Source organism: Elephantulus edwardii, unplaced genomic scaffold (genome assembly GCF_000299155.1).
Source record: "Elephantulus edwardii isolate Elephantulus edwardi_28Jun2011 unplaced genomic scaffold, EleEdw1.0 scaffold00037, whole genome shotgun sequence".
Classification (NCBI taxonomy): Eukaryota; Metazoa; Chordata; class Mammalia; order Macroscelidea; family Macroscelididae; genus Elephantulus; species Elephantulus edwardii.
The window spans coordinates 16,941,892-16,958,923 of NW_006399787.1; the positions used below are offsets into that span (position 1 = coordinate 16,941,892).

Below are 17,032 nucleotides of genomic sequence, written 5' to 3' on the forward strand. Positions count from 1 at the left end.
AGAATGATCTAATTTTGTATGTTCAAAGACTTATTAATTTCAAATGTCTTTTTTAAAAAAATATGACAACTTTATCTATGATTTCACCTGATTACACAGCAATTAGACTGACTGTACATCTATGGAAGGAATAGATGGAAAAGCTTTTAAAAAAATAGGCCAAGAGCAGACTGTGAAACAGACCATCAATTACTCATGTGCTAGTTCAAATTGAGGAGAAGAAAATGAAAATAGGGCCACGAGAACCAAAATACAATTTTGCTCAATAACAAGAAAACAGATGCTCACCACTGGGCCGATTGGCAGCATCATGATGGATGGCGAAGAGTTTGAGATTGTTTAGAGCTTTAGTTTGCTTGGCTCCATGGTGAACACTCTTGGAACCAGCAGCCAGGAAATTAAAAAACGCATTGTGATGGGGAAAATCTGCTGTTAGAGACCTCTCTAAAGTACTCAAGAGCAACGATGTCAGTCTGGAGACTAAGGTATGCCCGATACATGCCATGGTCTTTGCAGTCACTTGCTATGCATCAGACAGCCGGACAATGACTAGGGATGATAGGAAAATTGTTGCCTTTGAGCTGTGGTGTTGGAAAAGAGTATTGAATTTGCCATGCACTGCTTAGGAGAACGAACAGGTTTTTCCTGGAGAGGGTGAAGCCAGGCTGCTCCTTGGAGGCAAGGATTCTGAGGCTCCGTCTGACATACTTTGGACATGTTGTAAGGAGGGACTAGTCTTTGGGGAGGGACAGCGCAGGAGAGGAAGACTCTCGATGAGATGGATTGATTCAGTGACTGGGATAATGGGGGTAGATGTGTCAGAGACAGTGAGACTGACACGGAATAAAGCAAGGTTTAGGGCTGTTGTACATAGGGTCGCTACGCAGGCGACTAGATGGCACATAACAACAACAACAACTAGTTTCCTTACAAAATTCGAATACAAATTCTAACAAATCCTATCAATTCCCTCACCGTCTCACCCATCAAATTGTACAACCCGATGATTAATCCTCCTTTCCAAAAAAAAAATCAAAAAAAAAAATCCTCCTTTCCCCTGCACATCCACATCCCTCTGCTTCCACCAGCACTCCCTTCTGGTAAAGATTTACAAGAGAGACAATTTTACTGGAATGCAGTGAATTTGCGTTATCTGCCAGGGATGTTCCGGAATCTGAAAGATACCTTGTTTTACATGCTTCGAGTCTATAAACTTCAAGCTCCATAAACTACATTGCTGGCGTTCCGGAACTAAACTTCTGGAGTTAGACTTTCCGGAGGAGAACTATTGTGTGCACCGTGGAGCGATTGCTCTGGCCTGGCGGAAGTCAATAAAGAGAGCACTGCACGTCAGCGGGCCAAGGAAAGGCAGTGGCTGAAGGAGGACCTTAGTCCGGAAGCAAGTCTGAAGTATTGGCGATTCGTGGCGTCCGTCGGTGTGCTTGGCGGGGAGCCAGGCAGGACAGAGAGACTTGAGCAATGCTTCCTCCTTCAGTAATGCAAGCTTTGCGCAAAAGCAAGACGCTACAGTACGGACTTCCCATGTTGGTGAGTGGAGGCTGCGGGAGAAGTTTGGGGGCCGGATACCGGAAGGGGTGCGGCCTTATCTTGGCTGGAATAATGTTTCAGGGACTCCCCTGGTATTTGGGGCAGAAAGTTCGGGCTTGGACAAGGAGAAGGTTTTCGTTTGGTTCTGAGCTTTAAAGCAGTTAGGCACCTCTGATGGCGTCGTCGAAATCCACCAGCGGCTCCGCGGGATGGAATGGGCCATTAACTCTGTTTGAGATTTACAGGCTTGGAGAGCTTTGGAGGGTTGCTGTGAATCCAGACCTTCTAGATGAGAGTCAGTGAATGAGTGAGTGAGTGAATGGGAGCAGTGGTGGCATAGTTAGTAACTGTGTGTTGGATGGTAAATCGAAAGATTGGCAGTTCTGCAACATGAAAAGAGATATACATATCCATGATTATGTAGGGAACTCTGATGGCCTAGTAAGAACTTCCACTGTCAACCCACAGGTGTGGGGTTCGAATCCACTAGCTGCTCTGTGGGAAGAAGGTGGGCAGTCTCCTCCTGTGTGGTTCACAGACTCTGAAAACCGTCTGGAAGGTCAGCTGTGGGTCGATTCCAAGGCTGTGGTACACAACCACGTGTTTACTGTAACACTTTCTAATTGCAAAGAGTTGATAAGTATCCCGTCAGTGGATGAATTATAAACTATTGGTCCCCATACACAAAGGCCACAGTGAATAAGGATGACAGAAGAAGAATTGATGCCTTTGAATTGTACTGTTGGAATTGGAAAACAGTACTGAATATCCCATGGACTACCAAAATAATAAAAATGTCTAGGAGAAAGTGCTGCCAGATGCACCTTGGCAAAAGTGATAAAACTCTGTCCCACATACTTCAGGCATGTTTCTAGAAGAGGCTGTTCCTTTTCGAGGGACATCAGACTAGGAAAGATGGAGGCCTGGTGAAAGAGAGGAAGACCTTCAACCAGATGGATTGACACAGTGACTACTGCAGTGGGCATGGGTGTGGCAGGAGGTTTTGAAGATGGCACAGACTAGGACAGGATTCACTTCTCTTCATTGGGTTACTGTGGTTCCTTCTGGACTTCATGGCACCTAACAACAACACACAGAAATACTATGAAGTATTAAAGAGTAATGAAGAGTTCATGAAACCATTACATACCATGTTGTTGTTGTTGTTAGGTGCCAGTCGAATCATAGACGACTCATAGCGACCCTATGAATGAAAGGTCTGAGCACTCTTCATACATAGAGTTTCCGGAGGCAAGCCATTTCGGAAGTGGATGTTGCTCCTGCTTCCAGGCTTGTTTTAGTCGGGAAGCTCTAGCAAACACTGTCCACCATGGGGAACCATTACCTTGAATTAATATTGTAGGCGTTATGCTGAGAGAATTAAATCAGTCACAAAATAAGAAATACTATATGAGTCTACTCTTCTAGAAAGGCAAAGAAAGGTTTCTATACAGGAAGAAACTTTCTTGGATTGTTACCAGCAATGAGAAAGGAATAAATACATATAAAAAAATAGGCAGGGTTAGGTGCACAAGAAGTACAGTCAACAAAAGAGAACATTGTTAAATACCCAGTTCAGCAATCTCAGCAGTAATAAAAATTAACTTGTAAGCAAGCAGATAAAGGTAGGCAGGCAAGATGAACTGATAAAAGTGACTGTTAGAATACATGACCAGTCATGATTTTGGCAAATAATATTGCCACATGTCATGGACCACCCCAGAGTATTGACAAGCAACGATTTAAGTCCAGAGACTAAGGTGCCCCTGATCCAGTTCATGATCTTTGTAATTACTTGCTGTGCATCAGAGAGCTGGACAGTGACTAAGGATGATAAAAGAAGAATTGATGCTTTTGAGTTGTCGTGCTGGAGAAGAGTTGAACATACCGTGGACCGCCAAGAAAACAAATAGATCTTTCTTGGAGAGTGAGAAGCCAAGTTTCTTCTGGGAGGCTAGAATTTTGAAGCTCCATCTCACATACTTTGGGCATGTGGCTGGGAGGGAGCAATCTATGGAGAAGGACATCATGTTCGGAAGGGTGGATGGACAACAAAGGAGAGGAAGACTCTGGATGAGATGGATTGATACAGTGCCTGGGGCAGTGGGGGTTGGTGTGTCAGAATTACTGAGACTGGCTCAGGACAGGGCAAGGTTCAGAGCTGCTGTACATAAGGTTGCTGTAGGTCACAGGTGACTCGATGGCACACCAGGGGGCAAAATGATATAAACTTCTTAATCATAAATAATAATTATGAGTTGCTGGTCTGGGGACCATAGTCTCAGGGAACATCAAAGTTTGTTATAAAACTGGACGATGAGGTAGTGTTCTACATCCTACTCTCATGAATAGCAACTGAGGTCTTAAAAGCTTGAGAGGAGCTAAGGTACAACTCTTTGTCTCTCCTCTGGAACAAGGATGAGAGATTGGAAGTGAATATGTGTGGAAACAAATCAAAGGACTAGTGAACTACATCAGTCTCAAGCACCAGAACCCGAAGACCAAATAAACTAGATGATTCTTGGCTACCACTGCTGACCAGTCTAAAAGGGATTACAGTAATAGAGCGTGGATAGAGTGAGTGAAAAATGTGGAAAAAAACATATAAAAATGAGCAGGCTTACTCATCTGATAGAGAGCTGGTCAAACTCTCTACACTCTGGTGGACTGGTAACTAAGAGCCCAAAATTGTGACCCTTAGTCACTCTTAGTCCTGGAACAAAACTTACCTCTGTTGGCTCATCTTTAAACAGTAGGCTTCTAAAGTGAACAGTAACATTTAATCCTTAAAATTATCAGCCACACTATAGCAAAAGGCAATAGAAGGCAGGAAAAGGGGTATGATAGAAGGATTAATTCAAATGAGAATCACAGGATGGAAGTGGAATGACTTTGGTTATATTTTTTATGTAACTAAAACTAAATGTGTATAATTGGTTTGATTGGAAACCAGTTTCCTTTGTAAATTTTCACTCAACCTTAAGGGGGGGAGTAAGATAAAGATTTATATTTATTGTCCTTTTAAAATTTTTTTCATCTGTGGTCTTCAGAAAAATACATCTGTGTTTTTCCTTCCTTGTAATGCCCTTGATAGATTTCTCATCAACTTTAAAATGGTCTAGTGAAATAAAGTGTAGAGTGTTCCTCCTTCTTTTCAAAAAAATTGCGAAATACCAGAACCAGTCATTCTTACATGCTTTAAAGAATTTGCCTGTGAAATCATATGAGCTTGACATTTTCTTTCTTTGGACTTGTTTTTCATTATGGATTAATTGGAGCACGGTGGCTCACGTGCCGCGGCTTTCTGGTTCGTGGTTCATTGTGGATTAAGTTTATTCTTTTTTTTTTATGACATAAGACCATTGTGATATTTTCTTGTGTCAATTTTGGCAGGTTAGTTTTTACTTGGAATAATATTTTTTTTAATAATCTTTTATCTGTAGGATATAATGGTGTTCCCTCTGCATAACTTTCACTGGAAAAATATTATCTCCTTTTCTTCAGGAATCCACTGCTGGCTTTTTATTTTCTATTTCCAGAATGCTATACTTTCTTCATTTCTTGATTTTTATCTTTATGTTCATATTGGTATAGCCTGTAAATACATCCATGTATAGTGCAAACCCACTAGCAGGCAAAATTATGTAAACCTCTTAATCAAACAGTGATTATTGATTGCTAGTCTTGGAACTTTAATTTTGGTCTTGTTTCCTCTTTGTTGTTGTGTAACATCAAGTGGGAACCAACCCATAATAGACCCTCCAGGGGGTTTTCTGAGGCAGTAATCACAAGGCAGGAGATTGCCCATCCTATCCTTCTCCTACAGAGCAGCTGGCCAATTCGAACCACATGCCTTTGAGATTGCAGTGTAAATTCTTAGCACTAGGCCACCAGAGCTCCCTAGATCTTCCTAGTGTGAAAGTTATAAATAATAGAGAAAGGTCATGTATTATATAGTAGCCTATGCCTCCTATCAGGGATGCCATAAAGAATATTTTTAACTTTAAAAAAAAAAATCAACTTACTCTCAGGTAGCATAAATCGTCATTTTCTCCATCAGCCAAAGAAAAATGTAGCCTTTTTAAATATCAGATTTTTTTTTCCATAAAATTAACTTTTACTAAGTAGGATTTACAGGCTCTTATGAGGACTTTATGTAAGTTCTATAGTTAATGCCATGACAGCCATAGCAGTATTTTGAGCAGAGGAAGGGTATGGTTTACTTGTTGTTGTTGTTATGTGCCGTCGAGTCGTTTTCGACTCATAGCGACCCTATGCACAACAGCCCTAAACCCTGCTCTATCCTGCGCCAACCGCACCGCCTCTGACACACCCATCCCGAGTACCCCAGTCACCGAATCAATCCATCTCATAGAGGGTCTTCCCCTCCTGTGCTGTCCCTCCACCCTCCCAAGCATGATGTCCCTCTCCAACGACCCGTCCCTCCTGGCAACGTGTCCAAAGTATGTCAGACGAAGCCCCAGAATCCTTGCCTCCAAGGAGTAGCTTGTTTTAATCCTCTCCAAGATGAATCTGTTTGTTTTCCTGGCAGTCCATGGTACATTCAGGACTCTTCTCCAGCACCACAGCTCAAAAGCATCCACTCTCCTTCTGTCCTCCCTAGTCATTGTCCAACTCTCTGATGCATAACAAGCGATTGCAAATACCCTGGCCTGTATCAGGCGCACCTTAGTCTCCAGAGAGACACCGTTGTTCCTGAGTACTTTAGAGAGGTCCCTAACAACAGACTTTCCCATCGCGATACACTTTTTGGTTTTTGGTTTACTTACAATTTAAAAAGATCCCCTGGAATCGACTTAACAGATTAGCACAGTAAACTAAATGTGAAATTATAATCTCTGGAACCATGGTGGTAGCAGTGAAAAGATGTGAAAATAGAGGCAACATAATTTGCTTTTGGATTGATTTTATGTGGGATGCGAGAAAGAGTAAACAAGGGGTTTTTTGTATACTTGTTTGTAGGCATCTGAAAGGATGAAATTGCTGTCAGCTGAGATGGGAAGTCTGAGGGAGATACATGAATAGTTCAGTGATGGAAGTTTGAGTTTGAGGTGATACCTAAACTGAAAATATTAATTTATTAATCACTCACTCAGTCATTGCCTGCAGGCTGAAACTGACTCAGCTGAGTCTCCAGAAGGTTTTCAGGAATCTGTGAATTACATGAGGGAAGATTGCCCATCTTTCTCCCTTGGAGCCGCTGGAGGATTTGAACCGCTAGAGAGGTGTGACCTTTGGGTTGGCTGCTCGACTTCCTTTGGACTATGTTACCAAAGTGCCCTAATTTCTGAATAATAACGGCATAGGTTTGATTGAGGTCACAAAAGAAATAGGTAGAGAAGCTAGATGACCAATTATTATGACATGAGACATTTGTGAAAGCCGCAAACTTGTAATGTCAGAGTGTCCCAAATAAAGAAGCAGACTAATAAGGAATTCTTTTTGAGGTTACAGAAAAACCAGGTACAAGGGAAGAGAAGAACAGCATGATCAACAGTGTCAAATTTTGCTTATCAAATAAGATGACAGCAGAGAATCAATCCTTGAGATTAGTAGCGATCAGTGATTAGACTGAATTTTAAAAAGAGGAGGAACAGGGAATATAGGCAACTCATTTGTGAAATTTTATGGCAGACATAGGACAGTAACTAGTGAAGAGGTGGTGATCGTTATAGACATAGGACAGTAACTAGTGAAGAGGTATGATTGTTATAGGACAGTAACTATTGAAGAGGTGGTTGTTATGTGCCATCAAGTCACTTGTGACTCATAGCACTCCTATGTACAGCAGCTCTGAACCCTGCTTTGTCTTGTGCCAACTTCATTGGCTCTGACACACCTACCCCTGTTACACCAGTCACTGAGTCAGTCCATCTCATTGAGAGTTTTCCTTTCTTATACTGTCCCTCCATCCTTACAAGCATAATGTTCCTCTTCAAGGACTGGCCCCTCCTATCAGCATGCCCAAAGTATATCTCAGATGGAGCTTCAAAATCCTTGCCTTCATCCTGCTTTCACCCTCTCCAGGACAGATGTTTTTATCCTCCAAGCAGGTATATTTATTAGTCTTCTTCAGCACCACAACTCAAAGGCATCAGTTTTTCTTCTATCATCCTTTGTCAGTGTCTAGCTCTCTGATGTGTAGAAAGTAATTGTGACCACTATGGCCTGTATCAGGCACACCTTTCTCCCCAGACTGATACCATTGCTAGAAAAGTTATTTATTGGCTTGTTAAGGTGAGAGAAATATACCTAACTCCTGTTGACTGTCTTACTAGCTGTGTTTTGCATTTATGACAATAAAAACCATCTTCTTACTATTTTGTGAATGAATCACATACATTTGGCAGTAATGAAAGCAAAAATAGAATATGAGCAACCTTGGGTGTCTGGTTATTTGTTAACTTGACTGGGTCATGATTTTTAGTGATTTGGGAATTATGTTATATAGTCATTCTTTTTGATTATCTGATATGGTCATCTTACATTTCTGCATGGCACCAATTGTCACATACTGATGAGACATGTTAATAGGTTATGAATGTTGTAGCCATATTTTTTATGAAAGTTTTGCAGTGGTGAGCAAGAACTTGTTGACCCAAAAAAGGGGAAAGAATTCATGAAAATGTCCTTTAGTAGCTAGTAGGAACTTGACCTCTGTTCAGTAGGCTAAATTATATACTATTACTATGATATTGCAAGATAAGAATTTTCATTTTAGTATAGTTACTGATTCACAGTATGCTGAGTTTACTGTAAGAAATAGAGAAACAATATATATTGCTTCTCAAGAGATTAATATTAGTATGTTATTTACAATGTCACAATTAAATGATAAAATAGAGTATTATTTGAAAATGTTAAAATTAGTGAAGATTTTTATCTCCATACTCATTTGTTAATGGAGTGATGAAAAAATTTGGAATTACACAGCAACAAGCTTGAAAAATTATAAAAAATGTCTTCAGTGTAGTCCCATTAATGTACCACCTTACAAAAAAAAAAGTCAATCCTAGAAGTGATAGACAAAAAATATTATGACAGATAGATGTTACTAATATTCCATCATTTAGAAAATTATATGTCCATCATACTAATGATACTTTTCTCAGGCTTTCTGTAGGCCACAGTTTTAACAAGAGAAAAATTAAGAGTATGTAATTCAGCATTTAATTGAAACTCCTAATTTATTAAGACTGATAATGCTCCTGCTTATAATTCTAAGAAAACACAAGAATTATTCCAAAAATAGAACATTAAGCATATTACTGGTATTCCTTATAATCCCCAAAGACAAGCTATATAAAAAAAAAGGCTAATTTGATTTACAAACTGTGGTGAAAAAACAAAAGAGGAAAGATGGGATAGGATGAATATCATCTCCTCTATTTTACAGAAAACTCTATTTACTTTAAATTTTTTAAATGCTAACTCGTGGTTGCTGTGATGCTTGACACTGATGTGTCAAATGTGATAATGGTTACCCATGGTGGACAGTGTTTGGTGGAGCTCCCCAATTAAAACAAACTTGGGAGCAGGAGTGACTTCCACTTCTAAAACAGTTTGCCTCCAGAAACTCTGTAAACTTGGAGAAATGATGAAAGTTATACAGGTGTTCAGGTCTTTCGTTCATAGGGTTGCTGTGAGTAGTCTACCACTCAAAGGCACTTAACAACAACAATGCTTTTAAGAGAGAGTATGTACTAGGAAACAAGCTAATTGTATATGTTTGTGTCTGCTCTGCAAGCTCACCAGGAAAAAATGATCTATAAGATTTTACAGAATCTGCCTCTGTTGGTGTTTAGAAAAGCATTTTCTAAATAAGTCCTCATATTTTGCCATCTTTCCTTTTTTGTTGTTGTTGTTCTAGTTGCTGGTTATTGGAGGTTCTTTTGGTCTTCGTGAGTTTTCACAAATCCGTTATGAAGCTGTGCGGGTTCAAGTAAGTTATCATTGGATTTTGATATGTGTCTATATGTGTGTATTGGTTTAGGAGAAATGTGTACTCAGCTTATTGTTGTTATTTGATGTCGAGTTGCTTGCGACTCATAGTGACCCTGGTGTACAAGAGCCCTAAACCCTGCTCTATACTATACCAACCTCGCTGTTGCCTTTACACCTACTCCCATTACCCCAGTCACTGAATCGAAGCATCTCATCTAGGATCTTTTTCTCTTGCACTGTCCCTCCACCCTCCCAAACATGATGTCCCTCTCCAAGGACTGATACCCCCTTACAACATGCCCAAAGTATGTCAGACGAAGCTTCAGAATCTTTGCCTCCAAGGAACAGCCCAGTTTCGCCCTCTCCAGGACAAACCTTTTGTTCTCCAAGCAGTCTGTGGTATATTAAACACTCTTCTCCAGCACCACACTTCAAAAGCATCAGTTCTCTTTCTGTCTTCCCTAGTCACTGTCCAGCTCTCTGATGCATAGCACACAATTGTGAAGACTATGGCCCAGATCAAGTGCACTTTAGTCTCCAACCTGACATCATTACTCTTCAGTACTCTGGAGAGGTCCCTGACTCTGCTGACTTTCCCAGTGCAGTTTGTCTCTTGATTTCCTTGCTGCTGATACCAAGGGTATTGATTGTGGAACCAAGCAGACTAAAACTGTTAACAATCTCAATCTCTTCACCATCCATACTGATGCTGCCAGTTGACCCAGAGGTGAGAGTCTTTGTTTTCTTGATGTTGAGCTACAATCCATACTGAAGGCTGCAGTCCTTGACCTTCGGCAGCAAGTGCTTCAGGTCGTCCTCAGTTTCAGCAAGCAGGGCTGTGTCGTCTGAATAACACGGATTGCTGATGAATCTTCCTCCAACCCTGATGCCAGATTCCTCCATGTACAGCCCAGCATTCCAGATGATCTGTTCTGCATACAAATTGAAAGCGTATGGAGACAGAATACATCCCTGGTGGACACCCTTCCCAATTTTGAACCATGCAGTATCTCCTTGCTCTGTTCTGATGACTGTCTCTTGGTTCAAGTATAGGTTTTGCATAAGCACAATTAAATGTTCTGATATTCCCATTTTTCTCAGAGTCAACCATAGTTTGTTGTGATCCACACAGTCAAAAGCCTTTGCATAGTCAGTGAAACACAGATAGGCATTCCTCTGGTTACTAATAAATAATCTTTGGGCTGTTTCTTGTTCTTTAACATAATGCTAGCAATGACATAAAATCAGGAAAGGTATAATCCCTTTTCCATACCTATTCAGTCTTTATGCTGAGCAAGTAATTTGAAAAGCTATATATATCAAGAAGAACGTGACATCAGGATTAGAGGAAGACAGATCTGCATTAAGCAGATGACACAACTTTGCAAAAGTGAAGGAGACTTGCACTTAATAGAGAAGATCAAAGACTGTACAGCTTTCAATATGGATTACATCTTAAACCAGAAAACAAAAATCCTCACATCTTGATAGGCAAATGCACTGCAAGCCCAGAGGCACGCGGTTCGAATCCTCCAGATTCTCTGCCGGGGAAGGAGGGACAATTTCCTTCTGTATCATTCAGACCCTGTTTGACGGTACACACACAAAAAAATAATAAAAGAAAAATTAAAAAGAAAAGAAAGGCAAAAACATTTGTCAGTGAATGAAGATTACTTGGACCCACGTTGATATCTATGGTAGGAGCAGCCAGGAAAACAAAAGACATGTTGCACTAGGGAAAACAGCTGTCAAGGACTTTTCCAAAGTGCTTAAGAGTATCAATGTCAGTTTAAAGCCATAGTGGTTTTAGTTGCTTCCTGTGCAAATGAAAGTTGAAAAGTGAATAAAGATGACAGAAGAGTCTATGCCTTTGAATTGTGATGTTGGAGAAGATTGCTAAATAGCCCATGAATTGCCAGAACAAACAAGTCCATCTTGGAGGAAGTACAGCCACTTGTTCCTTAGAAACAAGGATACTGAAGCTCCCCCTCACATGTGCTGGGTGTGTTGTCAGGAGGGGCTAGTCCTTGGAAAAGGACTGCTAGGACAGCAGATAGGAAGACCCTGATAAAGATCAATTGATACAGTGACTGTAACAATGGACTTGAGCTTGTTGGAGATTGTGAGGCTAATGCAGGATGTTGTTGTTATGTGCCCTCGAGTCATTTGTGACTCATAACAACCCTATGTACAACAGCCCTAAATCCTGCTCTATCCTGTGCCAGTCCCATTGCCTCTGACACACCCATCCCGATTACCCCAGTCACTGAATCAGTCCACCTCATAGAGGGTCTTCCCCTCCTGCACTGTCCCTCTACCCCGCATGATGTCCCTCTCTAAAGACCTGTCTCTCCTTACAACATGTCCAGTGTATGTCAGACGAAGCCCCAGAATCCTTGCCTCCAAGGAGTAGCTTAGTTTAACCCTCTCCAGGATGAATCTGTTTGTTTTCTTGGCAGTCCATGGTACATTCAATACTCTTCTCCAGCACCACAGCTCAAAGGCGTCAATTCTCCTTCTATCCTCCCTAGTCATTGTCCAACTCTCTGATGCATAACAAGTGATTGCAAAAACCGTGGCCTGTATCAGGCGGACCTTAGTCTCCAGAGAGACACCGTTGCTCTTGACTACTTTAGAGAGGTCCCTAACAGTAGACTTTCCCATCACAATACGTTTTTTTATTTCCTGACTGCTGGTGCCAAGAGTGTTGACCGTGGAGCCCAGCAAACTGAAGCTGTGAACAATCTCAATCTCTTCGCCATCCATCCTGATGCTGCCGATTGGTCCAGTGGTGAGAATCTTTGTCTTCTTGACATTGAGCCTTAGTGCATACTGAAGGCTGCAGTCCTTGACTCTCTGCAGTAAGTGCATGAGGTCCTCCTCAGTTTCAGCGAGCAGGGTTGTGTCTTCTGCATAACGCAGATTGTTGATAGATCGTCCACCAATCCTAACGCCACGCTTCTCCTCATAGAGCCCAGCCTCTTGAATAATCTGCTCTGCATACAGGTTGAAAAGGTATGGAGATAGGACACATCCCTGGCGTACACCCTTCCCAATTTTGAACCATGCAGTGTTGCCCTGCTCTTTTCTGACGACTGCCTGTTGGTCCAAGTATAGGTTTCGCATTAGCATGATTAAATGTTCTGGGATTCCCATTCTTCTCAGAGTCAGCCACAGTTTTTTATGATCCATGCAGTCAAATGCCTTTGCATAATCAGTGAAACACAGATAGACATTCTTCTGGTATTCTCTGCTTTCAGCTAAGATCCATCTAACATCAGCTACAGTATCCCTAGTATCACGACCCCTTCTAAACCCAGCCTGGACTTCTGGCAGTTCTCTGCTGTTGTACTGTTCCAGCTGTTTTTGGATAATCTTCAGTAGAATCTTGCTTGCATGTGAAATCAATTCTATTCTGTAGTTTCCACACTCAGTTGGGTCACCCTTCTTTGGAATGGGAACAAATATCGATCTCTTCCAGTCAGTTGGCCAAGTGGTTGTTCTCCAGATTTCTTGGCACAACTTGGTGAGCCCGTCCAAGGCAGCATTGTTAGCTGAAATCTGTCAGTTGGTATACCATCTATTCTGGGGGCCTTATTTTTTGCTATTTCCTTCAAAGCATCCTGAACTTCTGCCTTCATCACCATAGGCTCTTGCTCAAATGCTATTTCACCAAAAATGCAGGATAGTGAGTTTATAGTGAAGCTGAAGCCACATCCTCAAAGTCATCATTATGTTTGAGCCTATTGTTACACTGCATCTCACTCAGTCCATCTCACTGAGAGGGTGAAAACAGTGCAGTTGTTATAGGAACAGTGGTGGGTGTCTGACCACCACCAGCTCTGTAGGGCGGAGAATTCCTGTCAACCACCTCAGCTGCACCACACTGGTCTATTAAATTAGACATGCCCCCATACATTTACAGTTTCTTCTGTCAAGTCTAACACCAGCTGCCCTCTGACAGCTCGAGCTACACTATTGCCAGGCTCAGTAATCCATTACAATTGATTATGAGATTTATTAGGAAAATAACAAATTACAGTTCTGGTTGAAAATATTCAAGAGGCAGTTCTTCATCAGACAGTTTTTTCTCAGGAGTGCTTGTGGACACCTTCTCACCTTTAGTCTCTTGGCTCTGGACCAGGGTTACAGTGCTCCATTGGTTCTGGCAATAATGTGCACTCTCCATCTCTCCCCCACACACCCAACAGTAGGATATGCAAAGGCCCTTGGCTTTCACTCTGCAGGTGGCAGATCTCCTTCAGCTCTGTCTCACACCAGTCTGATTCTCTGCCACTTTTGCTGCTGCTACAGCATTTTGTTCTTCACTGTCTTGTACAAGAAACCCTGGCCTAAAGGTCATACTACACTCTCTCCTGCCAATTTCTTGATAGTAGTGAGATTCCTTGTTTTTGCCTTTGAACCCACTCAGTTTAAGCCTAGCATTATGGAAGATCTGCCTTGAAAGTCTACATACATCATTTGCGTGTTTCCACCCCAAAAGTTCAGTTTATGTTATTTAAATTATTCACAGGCCCGCCAATCCCCTTGGTAGGACCACAGAAATCCAGATTTGTGTATCGTCCTACCTAGTCAAAACCAATGACTATTGTGAACAATAGCAAGGAGTTGGAAACAACCTAAATGCCCATCAACAAACGAATAGATAGAGAAGCTGTGGTATATTCACACAATGGAATACTATGCTGCATTGATAAACAAGGAACTCATGCAATATTATTCAAAATGGGTGACCCTGGAGGACATTATGCTGAGTGAAGTATCTCAGTCACAAAAGGACAAATACTGCATAGTGCCACTGTTGAAAAACAGGACTGAACTCGGGGTTGGGAGAAGACTGAGAAAGATGGGCTCAATAATGTATACTGCATTGAAACAGATAAGGGAGAAAACTGTTTAAAAAGGATATGTGATTAGGTATTTTTGTCATGACGGGAGTCCAGAGTGAAGGATGCTTAGTGGAGTAGACCTGGGGGGAGGGTTTGTAAAACAATGAAAGAATTTTTCTTTTACTTTTCCAAGAGGGTAGTGTACTAGGGGGGAGGGTTGGGAGGGGAGAAAAGTGTAGCAATGAATGAATGGAAATCCAAAATCTCTGTAAATTTTCATTGAAATTAGTAATTTTTTTTAAAAAAAGCTGAACATAAAAAACCAAAACAAACAAAAAAATCCAAACCACCCAGTGACTAGAAAAGTCACATTGAATAACACACTGTAGCACAGAGGGGATTTCTCACTTTATCACTGAACTTCTGCTTTAGCAAGCATGATTTCTCCAAGGACAAATCTGTCCTGATAACATGTCCAAATATATCAGATGAAATCTCACCATCCTTGCTTCTAAGGAGCACTCTGAGTCCTCTAAGAGAGACTTACTCAATCATCTGGCAGTCCATGGTATAAATATTCTTGGCCGATATCGTAAATCAAATGCATTCTTCTTGAGTATTCTGTATTATTATCTACCTTTAACATGTGTATGAGGAGATTTTAAGATTTAGAAGGGACCGAAGAACCCAAACTAGTCTGTCAATTTGTCTGCTCTGGTGACTTCCTTGTTGTAGTGATACTGAGAGATCAGTCACTAGTATTTCAAATACAGGTAGGGTCACCCAGGGCGGATGTGTTTCAACAACACTTCTAAACTATAGACAAGGAAGAAGTTTGGGATGAACTATTTCTGAAAAATAGTGAAAACCTTGTAGATCACGACAGACTTTGGGTTGCCTCAAAAACTCAGATATACTCACTGTTCCCTTACTGACTTGGTTAGATTCTAGAGGCCTAGTTATACGTGAGAGTCAGAGGCCATGCTTCATCTGTGCCCTATTGAATGTCCTTGTTGCATCTCAGGCTATATATGGTGCAGCTGGCCTCCTTTCCCTATCACTTTCCCTGCTATCCCAGAGTTTGTAGGAGTTACAGGATGGCAGTATTGCCTGTTGCACACCTTGGGCAGGGACCCAGTTAACACTGACTGTGCCTCTGTATTGCAGCACCACATAGTACTCTGAGCTCCTATCCTTATGACTTCCCTGGCATCTGTGAGCCTTCACTTGGCCTCCCTCTTTCCACTTGATAAGAACATCCTCTCACTGGCACCTTGTGCCTTCTTGGCCAGACTGAGATAGACCACTTTGTAAGAAGAGGTGTCCCATGTCTATTTGGCCCTCATCTCTGGAGTGATTGTTGCTGGAACCTCTGGTACAGTGTTTGAGTGGCTTATGAGTAGTGCTCAGACCATTGGAGGGTATACCTGAGAATTTTTTTTAAAGTTGTCATAAAATGCAAAAGATTGGATAAATTGAGTACGTTAAGACATTCAATCCATAAATTGTGGATTACATTGAGTAGAATGAGAATTTCAGAGTACTTCTTTGTGCTCATGTAGAACCTATATATAGCCTAAGAAACAACCCTTATGTTTGAAGGTCTCATCTCTGTTTTACTAACCCTCCACCTTTCCAAGCATGATGTCCCTCTTCAAGGAGACAGCCTTTCCTAACAACATGCCCACAGTATATGAGGTGATGCTTTGTAGTCCTTGCCTCCAAGGAGCCCTCTGATTGTTCTTTCTCTAAGACATACCTGTTTGTTCTTTTGGCAGCCCATGAAATATTCCATACTCTTCTACAAAACCACAGCTCAGACTCATCAGTCTTGAAGGTTTTTTCATCTTTATTCATTGTCCAGTTCTCAGATCCATAGCAAGTGATTGAAAAGACCATGGCCTGAATCAGGTACATCTTATTCTTGAAACTGGCATCATAGGTCCTCAGTAATTTGGAGAGGTTCCTGACTGCAGACTTTGCCAATGCAGTTTTTCTTCTGATTGCTGGTACTACTGATAGCAAACCATAAAAACAAGCAAGCCAGCAGTTGTTGGCAGAACCTGACTGACCTCCTGACTTCTGGTAAGGATGACTGTCAGAGGATTAAAGATTCAGTATGGATCAGATCTCAACATCCAGAAAAGAAAAGTACTCACCACCGGGCTAATAGGCAGCATCATGATAGATGGAGAAAAGATTGAAAATGTCAACGATTTCATCTCACTTGGATCCACTGTCAGCATGCTTGGAGATCAGTCAGGAGATCAGGAGATGTATGTTCTTGTTGTTATGTGCCATTGAGTTGCCTGCAACTCATAGTGACCCTGTGTACAACAGCACTAAACCCTGCCCTATCCTGTGCCAATCTCACTGTCTCTGATACACCTACCCCCATTACCCCAGTCACTGAATCAATCCATCTCATCGAGGGTCCTCCTCTCCTGTCCTGTCCCTCCACCCTCCCAAGCATGACATCCTTCTCCAAGGACTGGTCCCTCCTTGCAGCATGTCCAAAGTATATCAGACAAAGCTTCAGAATCCTTACCTCCAAGGAACAGCCTGGCTTCACCCTCTCCAGGAAAAACCTGTTCGTTTTCTTAGTAATCCATGGTGTATTCAATACTTTTCTCCAACACCACAGCTCAAAGGTATCAGTTCTTCTTCTA

The 17,032-nt window shown here is 41.6% G+C and overlaps 1 protein-coding gene across 1 annotated transcript in view; it reads left to right on the forward strand.

The window, feature by feature from the left end:
• The first annotated feature begins 1,479 nt into the window (after positions 1-1,479).
• LOC102872521 (cytochrome c oxidase assembly protein COX16 homolog, mitochondrial-like) overlaps positions 1,480-17,032 on the forward strand; it is a 24,152-nt gene continuing 8,599 nt past the window's right edge. Inside the window, exons 1-2 of the mRNA XM_006884732.1 lie at positions 1,480-1,548; positions 9,440-9,511. Coding sequence (XP_006884794.1) covers positions 1,480-1,548; positions 9,440-9,511 — 141 coding nt within the window. The remainder of the gene's footprint in view (positions 1,549-9,439; positions 9,512-17,032) is intronic.